The sequence below is a fragment of the Lissotriton vulgaris genome, chromosome 3_1 (genome assembly GCF_964263255.1).
Source record: "Lissotriton vulgaris chromosome 3_1, aLisVul1.2, whole genome shotgun sequence".
In the NCBI taxonomy this organism is placed as follows: Eukaryota; Metazoa; Chordata; class Amphibia; order Caudata; family Salamandridae; genus Lissotriton; species Lissotriton vulgaris.
The window spans coordinates 1063448633-1063475207 of NC_141689.1; the positions used below are offsets into that span (position 1 = coordinate 1063448633).

A 26575-nucleotide genomic window follows, 5' to 3' on the forward strand; every position below is an offset into this window, starting at 1 on the left:
TAAACGCTAGAACAAAAGAGTTTCACTATTACAAAATAGAGAAACCTCCGGAAGAGTACGCTCCTTTCGAGGAGATTGAAATTCCACTTAAATTTCAAGAGCACCTGCTCTGGTTTAATGGCGCCCTAAAACATAATGATCACATTACCAGGCTCGGTCCACTAGGTAGACCAGGAGCCACGTGGCCGGTTCTAGCCAGATACACACCACATCCTGACATTGTAAAAATGTCTAGAGAAGAGCTGTTAGTACAGCTAAACACATTAATAAAAATACATAGGCAATTAGTCCAATATGTAATGCGGACTGCAACAGTCCAGCCAGCTGTTAATACACCACAGCTGACCCCTCATCAGGGGAACACAAATAAAATTACACCACAGAACATACAGTCATGTCTTGGTAAAACACCCGTAAAACGGGAACAAATTTCTTTCTGGTTAGCACAGAAAATCACTCAAATAGAGGCAGTATTTCCTGATACTACCCCTATTGAGAAACACAGAATCTTGACCATCTGCCTTCCTATGGGAATCGCACCACACGTGGAGGACTGTGACACTTGGGGTACAGTCTTTGCTTCCATTTACATAAAAACACACGGTGTTCTGTCTATGGCGGTAATACCAGAAGTGCTAAAACAGATTCAAAATGAATTCGGTCCAGAGCCCGCTTTAAATCTAGGTATGAAATTACTGAAAGACTTCAAGCAGGTCACGGCTATATTATTAGCCAACATTAAAGGAGAAGCAGCATCTGTGGCGATTCGCCAGAAGTTGAAGGAAACAGATATAAAAGATCCTGTTGAGCTTGCAAAAATCATAGAAAAATGCTATGAAGAATTAGGTAGAGACAGCTTGGGTGGGAAACCGGTAAAGCCCCAACTGCTCGAAAATCCTGAAAAATTATTTATTAAAAATAATTCAAATACTCCTAAAAAGAGCTGGGATGGAAATAAACAATCCACTCCCAAGGAAAAAGTTTTCCAGTCCAGAGGAAGGTCTCCTCGACGGAGGGAAAGAACTCCGACTCGAGAACGCCAGTCTCCCCAGAGGGAGCCCTCTGAGAAAAGATATAACCTTAGAAATAGGGATAATCTGAAAAAACCTGACAGATATCAAAGTATTGATACACGTCCCTCTCGATCTCTTCCACAGAATTCGGAAAGAAGAGGACGGTCAGACCCAGGAGAGCACACCAAGTCCAAAGACAAGGAACCTGCTCAAAATAAGAAATCTCAATTTCAGAAAAAGAAGGTAGCCAGTATTAGAGTAATCAACCATGCCGAGAATACTGAGGACACAGTTGAAAAACGGGGAGTGGGCATTGACAATGTTGGACAGTGCAGCAGAAATCAGTATAGCGCGCAAGATCTTGATGAGTCATCTGGAGACAGTGGACACGAATGAATACATTCAGGTTGAAACTGCCGACGCCAGACTTAGCGAGCCCCATAAAATATACGAAATAACATTGCGTATAGAGGGTGATAAGACTAGGAAAATTAAGGGTCTATTTTTGGATAAGCTCTCAAAAGGCTATGATATTCTGTTAGCTGAAAAAGATTGGCCCCCAGAGTTTGTCAGGGAGTGCCCTCGTGGCGAAGAAGTGATTATGCCTGCCTTCTCGAATCACATACCGATTCACAAAAAATATACATATGCAAGGAAATGGGCAGTGGCCCAGGCACCTGCATTATATAAAAATCATGTAGGATGGGATGAGGATTCACTGCCTCACAAAATCCAATTAAAAAGTGAACCAACTGCCCAACGGCAGTATCCCATAAAGCAAGAAGCTAAAAAACAAGTCAGGGAGATCTTAGATCAACTTGAGTACCAGGGGGTGATTGAAACATGCACCTCTCAAATGAACAATCCTTTGTTTCCTGTCTCCAAGCCAGACAATTCATATCGTCTAGTTTTGGACTACAGACACCTTAATACATGTTGCAAAACTTTTGCAGTACAAAACTCGCATAGTGCAGCCCTAATGAATAACATAGTTAGGAAAAAATATAAAACGACATTAGACATTTCTAATGGTTTCTTTTGTCAAAACATTGCACCAGAAAGCAGATATTTGACCGCTTTCTCCGCATTTGGGTCACAGAAAAAATTCTGTCGACTCCCACAGGGGTTCAAGAACAGCCCAGGACTATTCTCAGCTAGGGTAACAGAGTTACTACAAATCTATGATGATGAAGCATTGTCTTACGTAGATGATATTTATCTCACAGACGACGACTTGGATACTCACTTGAAAAGAGTGAACACCATTATACTTGGGTTCGCAGCAGAGGGTTACAAATTCAACTTTAAGAAGTCTCGAATTGCCCATCTGACAGTACTGTTCTTAGGGTACGAATTATCAAGTGAAGGGAAAAGCCTAGCGGACAACTTCTTAGAGAAGTGCGCTGTACTCCAAGCTCCAAAAACGCTGAAGAATTTACAATCCATACTAGGTTTTCTGAATTTCGGAAGAACATACATTCTAAATTACGCAGAGAGGGTTAAACCTCTCTACGAACTAATTAAACCTGATTTTAAACAAATCAATTGGACTCAAAAACACACAGAAATTTTGAGATCACTGCAAACAGACATGTTAGCAAAAACAAAATTAGATGCACGTGACAACACACGTGATCTTGTAATCCGAGTCATCCCAGGAAGATGCGGATTCACATACCTAACCTCTAATGAGGGAGAAAAGGTACCAATTTCAATTAAATCTCACTTGTACACACAAGCAGAAAAAACATTCAGTCACACAGAAAGAACTGTGAAAGCAGTGCAAATCGCATTAGCAAATGAACGAGAACTAGCACAAGGCAAACGGATTAATATCCTTACAGCGGAATCCGCCTTCGAAGCGCTATTCAGCCCAGTAAACCTGCCTACAGTGCCACTGGATCCGAAATGGATACAGTGCATAGATTCTCTAGGAGCGGAAGATGTGAAATACTATTTCGCCCCGCAATTTGAAGAACTGAATGATTTAGAATATGAAGAAGAATATCCTCTGCCAATCGAAATTCTGCCTCTCCCACAATACGCCTGTATAATCTATACAGATAGCTTTGTACAGCATTTCAACGTAGAGAGAAAATCCTACGATGCAGCATGTGCGATCATTAAAGGTCGTTGGCTGTGCGGTAAATTCAGACCGAAAGTAACAAAAACTGAATCTGTAAGAAACTGTTCGGTTCAGAGAACTGAAATCAGATCTTTAAAGATGGCGCTCGAAAATGCAGAACGTGAATTCCCGACACTTATAGTGTGCGATTCTCATTTTTGCGTCAACTCTTACAACAATAAGCTGCAGAGTTGGATCGAAAACGACTACAAAGATGACACAGGTGCCACAATAAAGCATAAATTGCTCTGGAACGAGGTAGCTCTTTTATACAAAGAACTACAAAAGACTCACGTGATTCACGCACAGAGTCTTCAGCGTGATGGCGTTCACGTTGCAGGGAATTCATTGGCTAATACAGCCAAAGCGGAAGCAACTAAACCGGCTTCCGTAGCCACAAAAAAGCGTACAGATAAGTACATAGACGGGGAAACCATGCTGGCAGTAAAAACGACCATAAAAGGCGACTGTGCAGCACTACCCGTAAACTATCCACTCAATTATGCATACATAATCGATGCAAACTCCGTTCCTTTTGCTCGAATCCCTGGAGTGGGGGACAGAGTAATTCCAAACATGAACAGGAGAATATTTTTAATAGCAGACGCACACATGGGTTTGGGTCTAAGGCACAGAGAGATCAAGGAATCACTGACTGAATTACAATCAGTATTCTGGTGGCCGGGAATGAGTGTAGAACACCAAATATATGCAAACAACTGTGAAAACTGTAATAGGGATCGCAGTGGCGAACCTTGCTACCGGCTACCAGTCAGAAAGAGCGTAACGCTGCCTACACCCCATCCTGCGTCCTATTAACAGTTAAGACGAAAAGCACTTAGAAAAATGAGGCTCCCAGCGCTCGGCTGGCGCTAGAACGGTTATAAAAGATTTGCGAGTCTTTATCGGCACATACGCAATTACCACGTTCCGTTCTGATCAGGGTCCTGCTTTCAGCTCTCGAGCCTATAAGGAGGCCATGGCTAGCATGGGAATTGGGTTGCGGTATTCTTGTCCGTCGCACCCCGAAGGGAATAGTGTGGTAGAAAGAAAAAACCGTGACATAAAGCAATCTATAACAGCGAAGGTATTAGGTTCAGGCGCTGGGTGGGTCAAACATTTAATAAGTGTCCAGACTAGTCTTAACAACATGCCAAGAAATTCTCTAAAAGGTTTCAGCCCATACGAACTATTGTTCGGAATTAGAATGCGAGTTCAGGACCTCGATAGTCAGATGTCAGTGGTACAAGAAGAAACAACGCACTTTGATGTAAAGGATCGTTTGGCTGTTTTACAGGAACTGAATGAAACAAGAAAATCATTAAGCAACATAAAGTTAAAGCAACAGCCAAGTACCACTGACGAGGCACCACCCGCAACAGCCCCAGCAAGGCCTGTCTGGATTCCAAAGATTGGGGATCTAGTCAGAGAAAAGATCGCGGTGAAGAAGGAATTTGGGCCTTCTTACAGAAAAGCAGTACCTGTCTTAGCAGTCACCGGAACAAGATCAGTTGTGCTACCGCCCCTTGCTGGTAAAAAGGAGAACAGAGTCGTGTCTATCGATCTGGTAAAACCACAAGCATGTGGCCTATAATCAACAGTAGGCCCAGTGGACTCCCAAGAAACAACAGAATACCCAAACTTGCAACAATCCAAGAGGTTCAAACTGAAAGACTAATCACATTCGATCAGCCTGCAGTGCACAATGGACTATGCAATAATGCCATGGAACTCGTGCCTCTTGAAACACAGATTGAAACAGTTCGTCAAGAAACAACACCAGTCTACAATGATGTGGCATCAGAAAGTGCTACCGAGAGACAGATTGAAAGAACAATCCCATCAATTGACAGAACTGCCTCTGGTTATTTCATCAACTTCGACAACTTCTCTGAAGATTTAAACGACCCCGAAGTGATGCCAGAAACTAAAAAGACTTTTAAAGAAAAAGCAACGGAACTCTTTCATCAACTGAAGGAAATCTACCTAATTTCCCCTTGACTAGAGTTCTGGTTCGGTCTAGGTGTATTTTTCCTCCTGCTTTGACTCAGCATGGTACTGTGTTTGGGTAAATTCATTGAAGGAAAATATATTACAATGGACACAGCAAGTCAGAACATCAACCTAGTCCTGAAACCACACAGATCATCCCACGTGAAGAAAAGAGAACTGTCAACAGTAAATGTCACAGCAATTCCAATACCTGGTGGGGTAGTATGGGAGAAAACAGACTATGAGATCTATGGTCCGGTCGAAATCCTGAAGTATCCTCATCAACTAAAGGTTTCATTAAGTGACTTTGTGACACCAAGTACATTCTCTGATGATTGGGACTTTAACAGTATTAATGACATGATGTCTGATTTAGTAATGTCAGCTAGATTCACAGATCATGATTATTTACAAGGTTCATCTAGTTATGAGCAGTTATTCTGTTACACCCATTATGGGGATCATTACCTGCATAAATCTGCACAGCCTAGAAATGTTTTTATGTATAATCAATGGGAACATTGTTCTACACCACCTAAAAGCAGTTCTAAAGCATTTTTTGAGAAATTCAAATACTTCTCAGGGTTTAACACCAGTGATGCAGAAACGTTTCATTACAAACTGTTAGATAAAACAGGTATGAAAACAATGCTGACAAATTCTAAATTGATATATTCAGAAGCATTTTATGACAAAATGATGACATTTGGTTTTGATTATTGGAAAAATAATATTGAAACGAAAACAATTTGGGGTACAAAAGATTGGCAGGTGCAAGGCATTGAAGCACTATTTAGAACCTGCATGATACCTGAACAAATGTTATTTTTAAATGACACAATACACCAAACATCTTGTCTTGGCCTAGCTAAGATCAAAGACCTTAAAACACCGTCTATACCAAAGCCAATACCTGAGAATACAACCACAGATATTGAGTTAGACGTGTCACAAATTTTACATTTCAACAGAACACATCCTGATTGGAAAAAGTGGTTAATCTGGCCTACAGACACAAATAGCTGTCAAGATAGATTCCTGAATAAAACACAGGGGTTAAAAATGACCAGATTAGACCCTAGATATTCCCAGAGACAACATCCAGGGATTATAACAACATACAGTGTAGGGAAACTCTGCCTTGAATGGCTAACTACGTCCACACTGGCTGAAATTAAGCAACACTTGTCTTTATTAAAAGATGGTGCTGATTTGCGCGATTTCATTCTTGGACCACGCAAACAGCGTCAAAAGCGTTTCATAGCGACCAGTATCTATGCTGCTTACAACGAGGCTTGGAAAGTAAAGCAAATTGAAACTGCTGAAAAAATACGAGAAATTGATCGTATTAATTTGGAGAAATCACTTTCTGTGGTAGACAATGGGTTAATGACTCTGTCTTCCAGAATATATTCGTTGGACAATATTGTATCCTCTGCCTTTGATGTGATAGACAGAGATTTGCTAATGTTACAACATGGCCAGTCTCAATTACGCTCTATTATAGAATTGGGCTGGACGCTGCAAAATCTTCGTTCAGACTATGTGCCTTGGCGTTTAATCAACACAACGTCATTATTTTCCAGTTTTAACCTTACTGATAAACAGTTCAGTTTGGCGCAGAAAGGAGCAGACTATACAATCCTGAGCATCAAAAAACTCGAGAGATTACCATTGACAATGTCAGAGAGTCCTGTCATTGAATGGATAATACACGGAATTATCACAATTCCGATAACAACTTTCCGATTTAAAAAGTGCCTTGAGTACATACCTGCTGGTCAGTATGAACAATTGGGTAAAGGATATGTAAAATCCGAATGGAAATTACCATACACTCATTCTTGCTATAGTGACAATGACAAAAATGTATTTCTTAGTGGTGAAAATTGTAAACATTCACTAAGCGGTATACTTTTGTGTCAGGGTATTAATTTACACGGAGCATGTGATGGAAATTCAAACAACCTTTCATGCCACCAGCTAGTCACACCTGCAACTCAGATAGAGCCCTTCTTTATGCAACTTTCGAACGGGAGTTACATTCTTAGAACGGATCACAGATGTTGTGGCCTCGTGCCAGGGAAAAGTTATCTAGTAGAAGTAACATCCATGGTCAAATGCTGTATGCAAGCATTGTGTCCGAGTGGGCCTCCAGACATAGTGACTCCCATCTGGCCTCGTCTGAATCTCTATTCTATACAAATTGATACATTAAGCAAAATGAAATCTGTACTTTTACAGACAACAGTGCCTATAACGTCATCTAAAGAGACGTATGATCTTCTAGTTGCAAGGACAGCTACTGAAGTTCATGACCTTTTATCAACAAATTGCCCCGTGCATTTCGTAGAAATGTTCAGCCAACTCCTTAACATGTCTAGTGCAACAAGCATCCCAGGCATATTTAAGACAGTCTTTACGGGACTGCTAACACCCTTCCAGGCAATTTTGGGAATCTTTCCTAATTTTGTACACTCCATTTTTGGCGGCATACCATTATTTTTGGGACTCGTCGCAGGGATTCTATTTTTGACCCTCCTGCTTCGTTATGGCAAGCCTCGGCTCAGACATAGCTCCCATGGGAATGGAAGAGACAATCCTAGCAATGCGCTACCGGGACAGGATAACTAACGTCCTCGGATTGGCCAGGCTGAGAGATCTAAACATGACCTGGTTCCTTTCATTCAGACCGATATGGCAAAATTGCATTTTACCTGTGCTACGGTGTATGCTTTGCAGCGATGAATGCGTGTTGGACATCTGTCTTTCACTTCCATCAGCAGTACCAATGGACGTCGATACTTTGCTCAGTCCAATAACGGCTCACGCATTGTGTTGTCCCCAGCGGCGACCAATCCTGATGACGGCATTCGTGGAGACTCCTGTGCTACAGCCAAGTGGTAACAGTGGAGCGAGTGACAATAGCAACATCATCCAGGTACAACGTTCTGTGAGCATTGCTGGTCCTGCCTTCGATGACAGCAATCATTCTCACACCTGCCAAATTACAGCGCTATCTAATTTGGTTGAACTATCACCTGATTTTGTAGACCAATTCTTTGAGAGCCTGTCTGATACGATGTTCTCACCCGTACAGAAACAATAACTTTTGAGAAGCTTTCCGACACACAGCGTTCCCATGAACTCTGAATTCGGCCTTCAGTTTTGATCAACAAAAACTGCCAAGAGCTTTGGAAATCTATTTTCTTTGAATTGGACAATTTTTTCTAATATTGACCTTTTTGGCACAAACAATTCTTTGCTTAACGTAAAAACTATTCTTAGAGAACAGAAGCTTCACACTTCTATTTCTAAACACATCTAGAGACATAACAACATTACACCAGCCTCTAGCACACATGTTATTACAATGCATTTTTATGTGATGATTTATCTTGCCTTTCTTCTGTCAGAGATACTTCATGTGTAATTCCTTTTGCATAATCGTTCATTGATCTCATATGCAATAATTTTTTGAATGATTACTATGCTTTAAAAAACGTACAGTACCTAAATTCATGTATTACAAGTACGCCTATTTCGAATGCATTTATGTATTTTGGGGTGGGCAATGTTACACATGCATCTAATTGCTTTAGTTTTAGTAATTTTGATGGACATTAACCCGTGGAGTGGGTGTTGCGTGTTTATCTAGGTTCCTGATCGATACTGTGACCTTATGCCCCTATTCGGCTATACATCCATTTATTCCCTATATTGGCATAACTGTTCAAGTGCGATTTTCTGAAAAGTCATCTCTGGCCTCACACGAACAGAGCCACATTCCAGCATAGTTCTCTCTGCCACTTCCTTTGCGACCAATTAGTGCAATGACAGAGCAGTAGTCACTATCTGATATTCCTAGATAACACTCCGAGTTCTTCAACAAGATAAAAACTCAGCAAACCTGGAAATCCCCGCTTGCTACGTTTTGATTAGTAATGGAACTCTAATGAGCAACTGATAACTATCACTTCCTAGTGACATCTTTAATTGACGTCTTATGTCCAGCAAACTTGCGTCAAACCCGGCACCTGTCAGGTATAAATATTACCAACGTTGCCTTAAGCAATGCGAGCTACTGTTGCTGATGCCAGCTGCCTGCAAGACCCCGTGTTGGTAAATCTAGCACTCTGTCGCTGCAGCCTGCTGTCCCTGTGGTGGTGAAGCTGCTGATACCATTATCGCTGCTAAAGCGCGAACTATGGTGCAGTACGCTTAAGGAGCTGAACAGCCGTCCTCTGCGAAGACATCCAGCAGATTCCAGCTGCCCGCGGACGCTGTCCCCCCTCCTTCCTCGACGCGCTGAAGAGACCCGCTGCCTTTCTCGTGCAGAGGAATCCAGCTCCGGCGTTTCCGGTCTACCCTCGTGGGTGACTGGGATATCGAGAGAGACCCCTGAAGGAGATACCAATCCTCCATCATTCTATTCAGAGGTATGGTGTTGACTAAACCCTTAGACGAGAATTCTTGAAACAAACCTTGGCAAAACCAACTTAACTTAAAGCTACTTACTTACTCCCCTTCCACGTGTTAGGCTTAGGTCAGGCACACTGGGGTAGGCTTAGTTAGAAGCATCAGTTGAGTAGGTTAGCCTAATGTATATATGACTGTATATATGTTTTATTACTTTTAAACCATTGTATGGCTAAGAAACCATATCAATGCTTTTACAGTTCTATTTCGCAATACTTATCTTACTGTACGTACTTTTTATAATAACAATTCTTGCAATTGCGGCAATACATTTCTCTTGTACGAGAAGAAAGACTGTTCAATAAATGTTAACCCTTTATTGACAAACGCCCGTCTCTCTATTCTCTACATCTCGTGAAAGTAAACTGCACTAGACTGACTGAGTGAAATACATGTCTATTGTTTCACACGACCCTAGAGATTGACTCTTGATCTGAGGAGCAAAGTTGTCATGTTGCACGGTTGTTGGAAAGCTGAATCCCTTCTTGTCTGTGCCAAGGAAGCTGATCACTTCCTATGCAGAGAAGAAAGTTTCCAGTGACCTCTGAGCTAGTTGGTAACACAACCCAATTAAGTTTAGCATAGTCAGTGGAGGCCTGGAATATCCGCAGTTCCACGTCGATACTACTGTTTATGTTATTCCAATGCGCAGGGCCTAGTGGGAAACTAGGAACTACACTACAAACTGTAACCTGATCTAATAAACTACCTTCTTGGAACCTACCACATGGCTACATTCTGGACTTCTTGTACCTACAACAGTTTGCTTACTCACCCACATCCTGTTAACGTCTTTTAATCAAAGATCAATACATCTTAACAAAATAATTATTTCCCGGACCCTATATTCCACGGATAATTCTAGCTGGATTTGGATTCTCTGTGACCATGGCCTGTTCCAGTGTTAATCCATACTTTTGTAGTGTTCTCTACCAAACTCAAAGCTCATAAAGGGCACTTCATCTTTTAGGGCCTTTTTCAACTGGCTTTAGGACTAGTCTGACAAAAAGTTTTGAGATAGACCCTAGATTTGTAGTGCATTAGCAGGATTTGTGAGACAGGGACTGTAGGTGTTCTTCATACAAAATGGCCTTGCTTTAAAAGCTCCAGGAGGGTGCCTACTGACAGTGGTGTATGGAATCACTGCAGCTAATGCACTTGTCTAACCTATGCCGGGCCTCAGTACCAATTCTTTACACTGCAGAAACTTATGTAAAATGTTCCCTTCTGCTTTATTTAGGTAAGACTGTGAAATGTAAGTGTGGGTGGTACCTTTGCCTTATAAATGGTAATTATGTGTTTGAAATGTCTACAATCCAAAGATTTATAGAGGGAGCCTAGGTCCCACTGTCTGCAACAGCCTTCCCCTCCTGATCCCATCTTCTTATATTGACCCCTAAATACAACTACCTCACACATTTATTCTTAAGGAATGAGTTGCTGCATATATTTGCAATTCATCCAGACATCTTTGAAGTCCCTTTGGTGTGAGATCAACCAACATCACGGTCATCGGCATATGTTAAGGTTTGAAGGGGTCGTGACCCTAGTTTTGGTGGAAAATCTAGCAGATTGGCAACTATTCTGGGGAAATCATGCATATACAGCGAGAAAAGAATAGGAGCAGGGGGAGATGCCTTTGTCGTCTTCCATGAGTATCTTCCACAAGGTCGAAGAATAAAGAAAAATAATCAATTTGAGGAGACCTGAGGAATCTCCAGAGCTGATTCTACTGACTACCAAACAGTTTTGTGCAATCAATAAATACAGCACATAGTGGTTGTTCCCTAACTGACATATCCTTTCAGTATAGATTGTACCACAGCTATCCAACGATGGAGAAGCCTGATTGTTCACATGAAATTATTGTAAAATCAGTAGTTCAAAGTTGATGGTGCTCAAGGAAAATTTTGCCAAAGATCATTCCCATTGAAGCCAGAAGAGATAGATGATAATATCAACTAGGGGAAATTCAGGGCCCTTCTTGTATAAGGGGAGTATTCTACTACCAATCCATGGTTTTGGTGTAGAACAGTTCTGGGACAGTGCTGAAAGAACGTGTCCGATAAATCAGGGTACTTTTTCGTCACTTCTATAGGATTCTGGTCAGGACCCATTACATCCGAGTATCTCACCCCTCTGATAAAACTACCTATCTCCTTTCTTGAGGGGACACGTTTGGATGACAAGAAGCACAACCTGAAACCCTAAATAGAGCAAACTAATACCCATCTCTCTAAATAGCAGACAGGTCCAAAAGCTAGGCAGTCCATTATTGATAAGTGATGGCAATCACTTAAGTTTTTCACTCGATCCACAATTCAGGACTATTAGGGACCAGTAACGCCTTGAATTCTTCATCGGTTCAGCTTTGTGCAGGCATAACACAATATAGCAGTCTGCTTCTTTCTTAAGGCTGCATATATCTGGACCACCTCTTCTGCCAAAAAACATTTATTAGAGACTGTGCAACTCGTAGTATATTCCACATTACCTATCACATACATCATCAGAAAATGATGCTAATTTTACAAGGTAGCACAAATGTAAATGTCAAATGAATACACAACTTATATAGACAATAGTGTTTTAATACTGTAATACAGACAAACCTGCTGCAAAGAGCCCGTCTAAAAATCCACGAAACCATCCCTCTGTTTCCAGCTTCAGTAAATACTTGAGCAACATGGCTGCGGCTGCTGTGGCTCCCTTCAGTTCTTCAGCTTGTATACGTTCAACAGCCTCTGATAGGACACAAAGGAGAATAGGTCAAGTATGGGCCAAATTGAAACAATGCAGTCTCCCTACCTGGAATCCATTACATTGAAGGCACGACTCTGAAATTAAAATGAAAGGGAAAAAAATGGCAACGTCCACTCTAAAGAGGACAGACAGTGTAATGTCTTTCCTCAGACTGGCTGCAGAAGTATTCAGTCGACATAGCCAATGGGGGCTCCAGTTCAGGTGAGGATGTTTTATCCCTAAGCTTTTGTAGAAGGTCGGTGGGTTGTTAGGTTACTTTGTGCAAGTTAGTATAGTTTTGGTGTTTAAGTTAGTTAAGATAAAAAAAATTAATTAGGGATGGATTTAATGTTTGGCTGACAGAGTACAGTTTATCCGGTTGGCAGAAAACATTACCTCCTCACTCCAGATTGAGTACTATACCTGCCAAATTTAGAGATAACCACTGGCTCAGTGGTCATCTCTGCACATCAAAAGGAACTGCCATCACCACAGTTTCTTTCAATGCACTAAGGGGCATACTTACAAGGAAGTGGCGGAGCGCGGAGCTAGCCTCCATAGCCTAATGCTGTGTTCCGCCACTTCGGAAATGCAGGGCTGCACCGTATTTACAAGAATATGGTGCAGTCTTGTTTCCTCCTGCACTGGCACTAATTTATCTGCCTAGCGCCAATGCAGGCACCCTTGCACCATCGTGTAAAGGTGCCTGCTTTGAGGGGAATGATTGTTTATGTGCAGGAAGGTGTCCCTTTCAGCACATAAACAATCTGAAATGGCACTTTGAAACTTCTATGTGTGCTGCTTAATGCAAAACTTATTTTTTTCTTTAATGACTGTTTATGTGCAGAAAGGGCCACTTTCCAGCACATAAACTATCAATGGCGTTTTGCTGTTTCTATCTGTGCTGCATAACGCAGCACAGATGGAAACAGCAAAAACGAGGAAAAATTAATTTTGGCACTGTCCCGTATTTACGCCACCCTTGTAAATATGGGGCAGCGTCAAAATCAATGGGTGAATGGGTGTTGCGGTGGAACGCCCACTACAACAACCATTGCCCGCCCCTTTCACACGAAGTATAGCACCAAAGGATGCCTTATTCACAAGGCAGGGTTAAGCCACATTAAGTGGCTAAATGCTGCCGCGAATAAGGCGAAGCCCCTATCGCCTATTTAAGTGACGTTGTGGTGGCGATAGGGGCTTGTAAATATGCCCCAAAAAGTTTATGGACAGCTACCATTGGTTTTGACGCCCATTCACCAAATCTTAACTATTTTTGTATTTTTGCACTCCCTAAGCGGGAGTTTATTTATGAAAAACAAAAAGCTAATGACCCTGGCGCTGACTGACAGGGAAAAAAAACATACACCATCCATCCTAAACGAGGCAGACGGTATAATTTCCTTTTTTCAATGGCGACTATTCTGCGAGGCTGTCAGAGGATGTTTTCTATCGGCAGAGCCAGCAGGGGCACCATCGACTTTAAACTTAAGGTGCGCCAGTCTCAAATAAGGCTGGCGAACCTAGGACTTGTGCATTTCCGACAGAGTACTCTCTCTACCAAACTCTAAACCTTAGTATTTGTTTAATGGAAAAAGTTAAGGCTTGAGTTAGATGTAGGGTTAAGATACATTTATGGGTATAGTTTTAGGCAACAGATTAATACAATTACTTTTGGCTTTACCATATTCGATGTGGTGGCATCCTCTGCACTGGTATTCTCAGTAGTGGTAATTCGGATGTCATGCCTCCAATTTCAATAGAGTGACATACTAGGCACTGATATGCAACCATTGCAATTTCTTCAGTTTTTGCCCATTGGGCAAGATATGAACATTTTGCTTTTGTTCATTACACAAGGTATAGTCCTTTGTGAGTGTGACTTGGCTACTTGCTTCTCCATGTACATAGATGACGTTGCTTAGCACAGGGACCAAAATGTAATAACTGTGGGCCCACTATAAAATACTCGGCCTATCAAAGCCTTGGTCCTACTCTACTATAACCATCATCTATCTGAAGGCATTGCCACTGTGGCTCTGCTGTTGGAAAGCTTACTCAGAAGGTCCGACAGAGTAGGGGCTGTTGGAGTAAAGACACTATTTACAGCACACGGACTGATGTATTTTTTTCTTTCCATAAAAAAAGAAAAATTATCCCTTATTGTGGGAGAAAACTCCTACCTGTTTTGCTTATACGCGTAAAAGGTGATTTTACACATCTAAATGGATTTACATGAAGATTTGTTTTGTAACAATCCTACTTGCAGGCTGGAAGCATGGAAGAAGTGTGATTTCAAGGCTGGAATGCTCAGTGCATTTGTGCATACCCACAAACTTAAATGATTAAGAGTATTCACCAACCCCTTCTCACTTTGGAAAAAGTCAGAAATATACTCCTGACAAAGACAAGAGTAATATATTTGTAGATGAAGGAGTTTCTTCAAGGTGGGAAACTGTTTTCCTCGAGAGAAAAAAGCAAACATGTATTAAACAAGCATTAACAAAGCAGTAGGTCTCGCCTATGCAAGAGATTTTGGCTTTAGCAATATGTTTTAGCAATGTTGTACACCAGAGTGATTGCTGTTCAGCATCGCTAAAAGTTAGTAGGGTAAAGGAGAGTAGTGTGGAGTGGAGTGTCATAAAGTGGAGTAGAGTGGAGTGTTATAGAGTAGCGTGGAGTGGTGCACAGTAGTGTTGAGTGGCATGGAGAGGAGTGAAGTGGAGTGCCATGGAGTAGTGTACAGTATTGTGGACAGTCATGGAGGGAGTAGAGTGTTGTAGAGTCGAAGGGCGTAGAGCTGAGTGACGTAGAGTGGAACACAGTGTCAGAGTTGAGTAGAGTGTCATATAGTGGAGTGGCATAGAGTGTCATGGAGTGGGGTAGAGTAGGGTGGAGTGGAGTGGCATAGAGGGTGTTGCGTAGAGTGGAGTAGAGTGGTGTACAGCAGAGTAGATTGTCATAGAATGGAGTGGAGTAGTGTGTCATAGAATAGAGCGAAGTAAAGTGGCATGGATTGGCATAGAGGGAATTGCATAGAGCGTCATAGAATGGAGTAGTGTTGTAGAATGGCATAGATTGGAGTGGCGTAGGGTAGAGTAGAGTGTCAGTGGAGCAGAGTTTGAATGAGTAGAGCATCATAGAGTGGAGTATCGTGGAGTGGAGTGTTATAGAGTGTAGTGTAGTCGAGTGGAGTAGAGTGGCCTAGTTTGAAGTGGTGTAACTTACAATGATGCAGAGTAGATTGGCATAGAATGCAGTGGAGTAAAGTGCATTGGTTTTGAGTAAAGTGGTGTAGAGTGTATTGGCATAGAGTGCTGTGGTGTAGTGTTGTAGGGTGCAGTGGCATAGAGTGCAGTGGATAGAGGACAATGTTGTAGAGTATAGTGGTGTGAAGTGCGGTGCTGCAAGTAGTTGGCATAGGTGCAGTGGCGTATGGTGCACTGATACGGAGTAAAGTACAGTAGCGTGCACTGGTTTAGAGTACAGTGGTATAGCGTAGACTTCAGTGGCATAGAGTGGAGTAGAGTGGTGTAGAGTGCAGTGGCATAGCGTGTAGTGGCCTAGAATAAACTGCTTCAGAGTAGAGCGAAGTGGTGTAGAATGGAGTGGTGCAGGTTGAGTGGAGAGGTGTGGAGTGGTATAGAGTAGGGCCATGCAGTGCACTGGCATAGAGTGCAGTGCTCCAGAGAAGAGTGGTGTAGCCTAGACTGGATTGGTGTAGAGTCCAGTGTTATAGAGTGCAGTGGTGCACAGTCGATTAGAGTGATGTGAAGTGCATTGGTGTAGAGTGCAGAAGAGTGGCGCAGAGTACAGTGCAGTGCCATAGAGTAAAGTTGCGCAGATAAGAGTGGCGTAGAGTAGAGTGGCATAGAGTTCAATGGCAGAAAGTGCAGTGCTGCAGAGTAGAGCGTTGTAGAGTGAAGTGTTGTAGTGTAGAGTGGTTCAGAGTGCATTGGTGTACAGTGCATTGGCCTAAAGTGGTGCAGAGTAAAGTGACATAATGTAATGCTGTAGAGTGGCATAGAGTGCAGTGTCACAGAGTATAGTATAGTGGTGCATCAGGCAGTGGTGCAGAGTAGATTGATATAGTGTGCAATGGCGTAGAGTGCATTGGTTTTGAGTAAAGTGATGTAGAGATCATTGGTGTAGAGTGCAGTGGCGTAGAGTGCAGCAGTATAAAATTGAGCGACCTAGTGTGCAGTGGCATACAGTGGATCGACACAGAGTGGAAAAGAGTGGCGCAGGATTTAGTGGGGTAGAGTAGAGTGTTGCAGAGTACAGTGGTGCAGAGTGGCTTAGAGTGGAATGGCATAGAGTACTGTGAAATGGAGTGGAGCGATGAAGAGTAGAGCAGCGTATAGTTCCGTGGCAGAGAGAGCAGTATTGCAGCGTGAAGTGACGTTTAGTGAAGTGGCATAGAGTGGAGTGGTGCAGAGTAGACTGGTGTAGAGTGCATTGGCATACAATAGAGTGGTGCAGTGGCGCAGAGTGCATTGGCATACATTGCAGTAGAGTGGATTGAGTGCAGAGGTGAAGAGTGCAGTAGAGTGGTGTAGAGTGCAGTGGCGTAGAGTGCAGTGGTATAGAGTGCAATCATGCAGAGTGGAGTGTTGAAGAGTGCAGTGGTGTAGAGTGTGGTGGTGTAGAGTACAGTGGTGCAGAATAGAGTGGTGAAGAGAGCAGTGACTTAGTGAACAGTGGTTCAGAGTAGAATAGAATGGCCCAGAGTGCAGTGGCATACAGTGCTGTAGAGTGGCATAGAGTGCAGAGGTGAAGAGTGCAGTAGAGTGGCGTAAATGCAGTGGTGCAGAGTGCAGTGGAATAGAGTGCAGTCACGCAGAGTAGAGTGTCGTATAGTGTAGTGTTGTAGAGTGCAGTGGCATAGAGTGGTGCAGAGTAGAGTGGTGCAGAGAGCAGTAACATAGAGTACAGTGGTTCAGAGTAGAATAGAGTGGCGTAGAGTGCAGTAGCATGCAGTGATGTAGAGTGCAGTGGCTTAAAGTAGAATGTTGCTGAGTAGTGTGGCATAAAGTGCAGTGGTGCAAAGTAGATGGCATAGTTACAATGGCTTAGGGTGCACTGGTTTTTAGTAAAGTAGTGTAGAGTGAAATGGTGTAGAATGCAGTGGTTTAGAGTAGAGTAGCATAGCGTAGAGTGCAGTGGCATAGAGTGATGCAGGATAGAGTGCAGTGGCATAGAGTGGAGTGGCACAGAGTGTTCAGGATAGAGTGCAGTGGCGTAGAGTGGAGTGGCATAGAGTGGGGTAGAGTGCAGTGGCATGGAGTCCAGTGGAGTAGAGTTGACTGTTTCAGAGCACAGTGAAGTGGAGTGGAGTGGTTCAGGGTAGAGTTTAGTGGTGCAGGGTAGAGTGAAATGGTGCTGAGTAGTGGCATAGAGTAGAGTGGTATTGAGTAGAGTGGCACATCATTGATTGCAGTGGTGTAGAGTGGAGTGGTATAGAGTGGAGTAGAGTGGCATAAAGTGCAGTGGATGGAGTGCAGTGCTGTAGAATAGATTGTTGCAGAGTAGAGTGAAGTGTGCGTTGAGTGGAGTGGTGCGGGTTAGAGTGGAGTGGTATAGAGTAGTGGTGTAGACTGCATTAGCCTAGAGTGCAGTGTTGCAGAGTGGAGAGGCATGGAGTTGTGTAGAGTGCAGTGATGCATAGTTGAGTGGGGTGGCGTGCACTGGCATAGAGTGGAGTGATGCACAGTAGAGTAGAGGGGCGTAGAGTGAAGTAGCATAGAGGGCAGTGTTTGAGTGCAGTGGTGCCAGTGGATTAGAATGACGTAGAGTGCATTGGCATAGAGTGCAAAGAGTGGTGTAGAGTGCAGTGGTATAGAGTAAAGTGGTGCAGAGTACAGTGGTGCAGAATAAAATGGCATAGAGTTTAGTGGCCGAGAGTGCAGTGCTGCAGATTAGAGAGTCGTACAGTACAGAGGTGTAGAGTAGCGTGGTGTCGTGCATTGGTGTAGTGTGCATACAATGGTGGAGAGTACAATGACGTAGAGCAGTGGTTCCCAAACTTTGGACTCCTGAGGACCCCCACTGAATCACTACTGGAAGCCGGGGACCCCCAAGCAATTTGTACAATTTCAATTTCTAAAAATTAAAACAGTACTTCGCAAAAAATACACAAACAAGTACACACCAAACAAATACGTGCATCAATAAAGCTTTGATCATTTTATATTGAAAAATATGCAAAAATCAAAACATTTTAATGGGAAGGGTGGTGCTGCATCTCGGCTACCAACTTTTCAATGTTTGGTTTTATTTCAGAAAGTTGAATCCTTAGGTCAGATTCAACATTTTGCAAGCGATTTCTGCACTTATTTTTAAGGTACATAAGATTTGAGAAAGCCTTCTCACATAAATATGTGGTGGGGAAAGGAAGTAAAACCTTAAGTGCCTTGTACGATAATTCAGGGTAATCTGTACGTACATGCTGCCAAAAATTTGTCAGACTCATAGCCTTTACCTTGAATTGAAGTTTAAGTGCACTATCTGTAGAGATTTCAATCAAACCGTTTTCTTCAGATGCGGTCAGCCCCATTACATTGTCAATATCTACATTAAAAGGATCTTTAATCCAGTTTTTGCTTTCATCTGGAAGTGGAAAGTACTGGCGAAAACTACACCGCATATCTTGGATATGCTGAATAAACATTTCTAACACTTTGTTCGATAATTCATCATCAGTAGATTCCAAGAATGTCTTCAGGTTCTGAAAAGAATCAAAATTTCTTTGTGATAAGCGACGAGCCCATACTTCTAATTTTTTTATCATTGCCTCAATCTTGTCTTCGACATAAAAAATTGTGATACCTACTCCTTGCATACTCAAATTGAGAGCATTTAAATGGGTGAAGATGTCTGCGATATATGCCAGCATAGCTAGCCAAGTATAGTCATGTAAGCGCTCATGAAGTGGAAATGGAGATTCCAGTTCAGTGAAGAAAACTCTGATTTCATCTCTTAATTCAAAAAGCCGAGACAAAACTCTACCACGAGACAGCCATCGGACATCCGTATGCATTAAAAGCTGATGATAATCACTATCCATGGACTGACAAAGCTGTTCAAAAAGCCTTGAATTTAGAGACCTAGCTTTGATAAAATTTACAATTTTAACTGACTCATTCAAGACCTTTTTTAATTCCTCTGGTATCTTCTTAGTGGCTAATGATTCTCGATGAATGCAACAATGATGCCATACAACTGAAGGGTTAATTTCCCTTATTCGTGCTACAAGTCCAGTTAGTCTCCCAGACATGGCACGTGCCCCATCTGTGCTGATTCCTATGCATTTGGACCACTGAATTCCATTTGATGTCAGAAAATCATCGAAACTGTTGAAGACCTCTTCAGCAGTGGTATGTATCAAATAGCGACAGAACAGTAAATCTTCAATAATGTTCCCCTCAAAATCATATCTAACGTAGCACAGGAGATGAGATTTATTTGCTATGTCCGTAGTTTCATCTACTTGCAGGCTATAATGCAGACTCTTACAAATTCTTTCGATCAACTGTTCTGTTGCGTGCTTATCTAGGTTCCTGATCGATACTGTGACCTTATGCCCCTATTCGGCTATAAATTCATTTATTCCCTATATTGGCATAACCGTTCAAGTGCGATTTTCTGAAAAGTCATCTCTGGCCTCACACGAACAGAGCCACATTCCAGCATGACTCTCTGCTACTTCCTTTGCGACCAATTAGTGCAATGACAGAGCAGCAGTCACTATCTGATACTCCTAGATAACACTCCGAGTTCTTCAACAAGATAAAAACTTAGCAAACCTGGAAATCCCCGCTTGCTATGTTTTGATTAGTAATGGAACTCTAATGAGCAACTGATAACTGTCACTTCCTAGTGACATCTTTAATTGACGTCTTATGTCCAGCAAACTTGCGTCAAACCCGGCACCTGTCAGGTATAAATATTACCAACGTTGCCTTAAGCAATGCGAGTTTGTTGCCTGTTGCTGATACCAGCTGCCTGCATGACCCTGTGTTGGTAAAATCTAGCACTCTGTCGCTGCAGCCTGCTATCCTGTGGTGGTGAAGCTGCTGATTACCATTATCGCCGCTAAAGCGCGACCTATGGTGCAGTACGCTTAAGGAGCTGAACAGCCATCCTCTGCGAAGACATCCAGCAGATTCCAGCTGCCCGCGGACGCTGTCCCCCCTCCTTCCTCGACGCGCTGAAGAGAGCCGCTGCCTTTCTCGTGCAGAGAAATCCAGTCCCGGCGCTTCCGGTTTACCCTCGCGGGTGACTGGGATATCGAGAGAGACCCCTGAAGGAGATACCAATCCTCCATCATTCTATTCAGAGGTATGGTGTTGACTAAACCCTTAGACGAGAATTCTTGAAACAAACCTTGGCAAAACCAACTTAACTTAAAGCTACTTACTTACTGCCCTTTCACGTGTTAGGCTTAGGTCAGGCACACTGGGGTAGGCTTAGTTAGAAGCACCAGTTGAGTATGTTAGCCTAATGTATATATGACTGTATATATGTTTTATTACTTTTAAATCATTGTATGGCTAAGAAACCATATCAATGCTTTTACAGTTCTATTTCGCAATACTTATCTTACTGTACGTACTTTTTATAATAACAATTATTGCAATTGTGGCAATACATTTCTCTTGTACGAGAAGAAAGACTGTTCAATAAATGTTAACCTTTATTGATACACGCCCGTCTCTCTATTCTCTACATACTGTGAAAGTAAACTGCACTAGACTGACTGAGTGAAATCTATGTCTATTGTTTCACACGACCCTAGAGATTGACTCTTGATCTGAGGAGCAAAGTTGTCATGTTGCACGGTTGTTGGAAAACTGAATCCCTTCTTGTCTGTGCCAAGGAAGCTGATCACTTCCTATGCAGAGAAGAAAGTTTCCAGTGACCTCTGAGCTAGTTGGTAACACAACCCAATTAGGTTTAGCATAGTCAGTGGAGGCCTGGAATATCCGCAGTTCCACGTCGATACTACTGTTTATGTTATTCCAATGCGCAGGGCCTAGTGGGAAACTAGGAACTACACTACATGGCGCCCAAACGTTTGGTAAGGCGATAAACTAACGCAAGACTTATAGAGTAACTCAGTCGTGCATATTTCACACCCCTTTCTCCCGTAAAAACTCCAATAGACGTCTGGAATGGGTGAAAGGTTAAAATCCGCCCGACCTTAGTAGGAAGAGATTCCTATGTAAAGCTCTGGTTTATTCAACGTTGAAGGATACAGTGTTCCAAAATATTGTGCACCTAATCTTTGTCTCCTTGGAGACCTACTCTGCAAAACCTGCATTTATACAATGTCAGTAGAAAATAACGGAACTACTGGGGGCGCAGCAGATGCGACTCAGCAAGGTCCTGAATACACAGACCCGGATGCTATTATCATCCCGGTCCACTTAAGAAGATCTATAACGTTAAAACTTATAGAAAACGGACTGACACCTCTAGGTGGTACAGTAATTTTCGTGATAGAGGCTCACGAGTATCGGCAGACAGAGGTATTCTATTCATGGATAAACTTTCCAGCGGTAAACGCTATAACAAAAGAGTTTCACTATTACAAAATAGAGGAACCTCCGGGAGAGTACGCTCCTTTCGAGGAGATTGAAATCCCACTTAAATTTCAAGAGCACCTGCTCTGGTTTAATGGCGCCCTAAAACACACTGATCAAATAACTAGGCTCGGTCCACTAGGTAGACCAGGAGCAACGTGGCCGGTTCTAGCCAGCTACACACCACATCCTGACATTGCAAAAATGTCTAAGGAAGAGCTGTTAGCACAGCTCAAAACACTAATAAAAATACATAGGCAATTAGTCCAATATGTAATGCGGACTGCAACAGTCCAGCCAGCTGTTAATATACCACAGCTGACCCCTCATCAGGGGAACACAAATAAAATTACACCACAGAACATACAGTCATGTCTTGGTAAAACACCCGTAAAACGGGAACAAATTCCTTTCTGGTTAGCCCAGAAAATCACTCAAATAGAGGCAGTATTTCCTGATACTACCCCTATTGAGAAACACAGAATCTTGACCATCTGCCTTCCTATGGGAATCGCCCCACATGTGGAGAACTGTGACACTTGGGGTACAGTCTTTGCTTCCATTTACACAAAAACACACGGTGTTCCGTCTATGGCGGTAATACCAGAAGTGCTAAAACAGATTCAAAATGAATTCGGTTCAGAGCCCGCTTTAAATCTAGGTATGAAATTACTGAAAGACTTCAAGCAGGTCACGGCTATATTATTAGCCAACATAAAGGGAGAAGCAGCATCTGTGGCGATCCGCCAGAAGTTGAAGGAAACAGATATAAAAGATCCTGTTGAGCTTGCAAAAATCATAGAAAAATGCTATGAAGAATTAGGTAGAGACAGCTTGGGTGGAAAACCAGTTAAGCCCCAACTGCTCGAAAATCCTGAAAAATTATTTATTAAAAATAATTCAAACACTCCTAAAAAGAGCTGGGATGGAAATAAACAATCCACTCCCAAGGAAAAAGTTTTCCAGTCCAGAGGAAGGTCTCCTCGACGGAGGGAAAGAACTCCGACTCGAGAACGCCATTCTCCCCAGCGGGAGCCCTCTGAGAAAAGATATAACCTTAGAAATAGGGATAATATAAAAAAACCTGATAGATATCAAAGTATTGATACACGTCCCTCTCGATCTCTTCCACAGAATTCGGAAAGAAGAGGACGGTCAGACCCAGGAGAGCACACCAAGTCCAAAGACAAGGAACCTGCTCAAAATAAGAAATCTCAATTTCAGAAAAAGAAGGTAGCCAGTATTAGAGTAATCAACCATGCCGAGAATACTGAGGACACAGTTGAACAAGCATTTACAATGCAATGGTTTCGCCTTTGGAAAAGTTAGAGTTATTGGCATTGTATATGCCAAAATTTGTATTTATGTTTTTGTTTCGAAAACAGATAAGTAAATGGCATTGTCATTTACATTGCCATTACCTTTTTTTTGCAGTCACTTGGCACTCTCTAGCACTCCCTAGCACTCTTTATGCACTCTGCATTTCATATGCACTCCCTATGCAGCACTCTGTATGCACTCTGTACTCTCTATGCACCCTGCACGCTCCACTTCCTATGCACTCCCTATGTACTCTGCACTTTTTATGCAGCACTCTGTATGCACTGTGCACTTTGTATGCACTCTGCACTTCCTATGCACTCTGCACTCCCTATGCACTCTGCACTCCCTATGCACTCCCTATGCACTCTGCACTCCCTATGCAGCACTTTGCATAGAGAGTGCAGAGTGCATAGGGAGTGCATAGAGAGTGCAGAGTGCCTAAAGAGTGCAGAGCCGAATATCACTGATTATTACACAGGGATCCTAGTGCACTTACTTTTTTACCTCAGGTAGACGCATGTTGTGCTGCTGTAGATAAATAACTCAACCAATTAATATGCTCACACGACCTCATAGTTTGCCTTTCCAAGACTTTCACAAAGTCTATGCCGATATCCTCATTAAACTGGTAACTGACAGCATATTTATTTAATCAGTGAAAAAGGAGTCAAGGCCTAATCCACTGCTGTCACCCATACAGTCCAGCAGTCATTGAGCAAGGGTCAACTTCCGCCTCCAGATAGGAGATTCTTCCTTTTCACTCAGTTTCTACATTCCAGGAAGGGGCACACCTTCCCAACAATCCAAGGGAGAATGGTGTGAATTGGTGCATGTACATTTCGCCTTAAGAGCTTCTGTCTGCATTTATTTTTAAAAATTGATAAATACAGAAAATTGTGCTCTCCCTGCAGTCTTTGATTAATTATAGGCTAGCAGCTGAGCATATTGACAGTATGGGAAATTAAAAAACAGGATTAAATGTATTTAAATAATGGCATATGTCAACATACATTTATGGTATAATGCTAGTATTCACCAGTGGATGTATTGTTATGTAATATTTGACAGCTTCAATAGTTAAAACATGACTGACATCAAAGTAAGAGTGCGTGTCTAAGTTAAATATGGAAATGTACAGTTTTTCCCTAATTATGCAAAAGTGTTGAAATCAACCTGCAATGGACTTCAGCGGAAACCTGAGGAAGAAGTTGAACCATAGCACCATAAGAGATCTGCATAATCTAGAAAAGAAAAGTGTGACTTAGCAGATAGGACCGGGAAAGAAAATAAGCCCGGACAATGAATGGGGAAAAAAGCGTCAATCATTAGCGAAATCAGATAGCTAAATAAGTGCCCCACGTTTGCAAGTCTGGTCAGTTTTTAACTTTTAAAGCCAATTTGTAAGTGTGTTGCAATATACGGATGCCTTTAATCATTTGTGCTTGCTGCTGGCAACGTTTGGCGTAATGGCACTAAATAAAGTAATAAGTAATAAATAATGCCCAGACCATAAAACAAGCCTACAAATAGCCAAAAAAACAGGTCCATTACCTGCTGGTCTGACTATGCATTTTACTTATGCACTCCTCTTAAAATGTCTTACCGAGACGTAGGTTATTTGAATTTGAAGAGTTTCTACATTCAGGTATAATTGAAAGAAAAAAATGTAAATCATTTTTTTCTTTTAAAAAAAGTAATCATTTCATGAGTCATAAGTCGGAAATATGTGCAGAATGTCTGGGTTAACTTTTGTCAAAGTACCAATGGCTTTAAACCAAGTACATATCAAAGTATGTGGCCCAAAGGGATCACTGAAATAATATCGACTGCCAAAATATCGACTTGCCAAAATATCGTGGACAAAATATCGACAGTCAAAATATCGAGTTTGTATCTACAAACAGGTAAGTACAAAAATATCGAGTACAAAATATCGTTAACAAAAATATAGATGTAAAAAATATCGACTTTATTAAAAACAGTGTTAAATTAAATTAATATTAAATTTGAATTACTAAAATATACTTAAAACGACTTAAATTAAATTATAATAATAAAATAATAAATGAAAATAATAAAAATAATTTTTTAACATCTTATTTGTTGACCCTGAACCCTAAAAATACCCCTTTACCCAAAAACCCAAAACTGACCCTGAACCCTAAAAATACCCCTTTACCCAAAAACCCAAAACTGACCCTGAACCCTAAAAATACCCCTTTACCCATGACCTGAAAACTGACCCTGAACCCTAAAAATACCCCTTTACCCATGACCTGAAAACTGACCCTGAACCCTAAAAATACCCCTTTACCCATGACCTGAAAACTGACCCTGAACCCTAAAAATACCCCTTTACCCATGACCTGAAAACTGACCCTAAACCCTAAAAATACCCCTTTACCCATGACCTGAAAACTGACCCTGAACCCTAAAAATACCCCTTTACCCATGAACTGAAAACTGACCCTGAACCCTAAAAATACCCCTTTACCCATGACCTGAAAACTGACCCTGAACCCTAAAAATACCCCTTTACCCATGAACTGAAAACTGACCCTGAACCCTAAAAATACCCCTTTACCCATGACCTGAAAACTGACCCTGAACCCTAAAAATGCTCCTTTACCCAAAATTTATCAATATTATTTAATTACCAATTAATTATTAATTAACAATAACAATAAAGTAAATATATTAGAACATTAGGTGTAATTATTTTAATAATTAATATTATTTTATCAAAATTAATTACTTAAAAATAACACAAAATTATATATATAAAAAATGTACTCTAATTAATGTAATTAACTAATTACAATTAATTAATTAACAATTATTTACTAATACAAAATATATTCAAAATTATATTAATTAATTAACTAATTAATATTAATTAATTATCAATTAATTATTAATTAAAAATAATAACAAACATATATTAATTAATTAATTATTATTAAATTACTTCCCACCCTATTCCCCTATAAACCCACAACCCGCTACAGAATTACATTACGCAATTATTATCAAAACAAAATTCATGTAATAAAATATTTAATAACATTAATACACACTATTCACACATATTATTACATAAAAATACACTATAAAATATTATATATTATTAAAAAATCGATATTTTTGCTATCTATATTTTATACAGTCGATATTACTTCACTTACCTGAAAAACGATATTTTTGTAGTCGATATTATGTCCAGTCGATATTTTGTCCAGTCTATATTTTAAACTCGATATTATGTCCAGTCGATATTTTGGAGTCGATATTTTGTCTCTATACCGGCCCAAAGCAAT

The 26575-nt window shown here is 41.4% G+C and overlaps 1 protein-coding gene across 1 annotated transcript in view; it reads right to left on the bottom strand.

The window, feature by feature from the left end:
- RIGI (RNA sensor RIG-I) overlaps positions 1-26575 on the bottom strand; it is an 818172-nt gene that overhangs the window by 734950 nt on the left and 56647 nt on the right. Inside the window, exon 2 of the mRNA XM_086961483.1 lies at positions 12222-12353. Within this exon, the coding sequence (XP_086817609.1) occupies positions 12222-12353 (132 nt within the window). The remainder of the gene's footprint in view (positions 1-12221; positions 12354-26575) is intronic.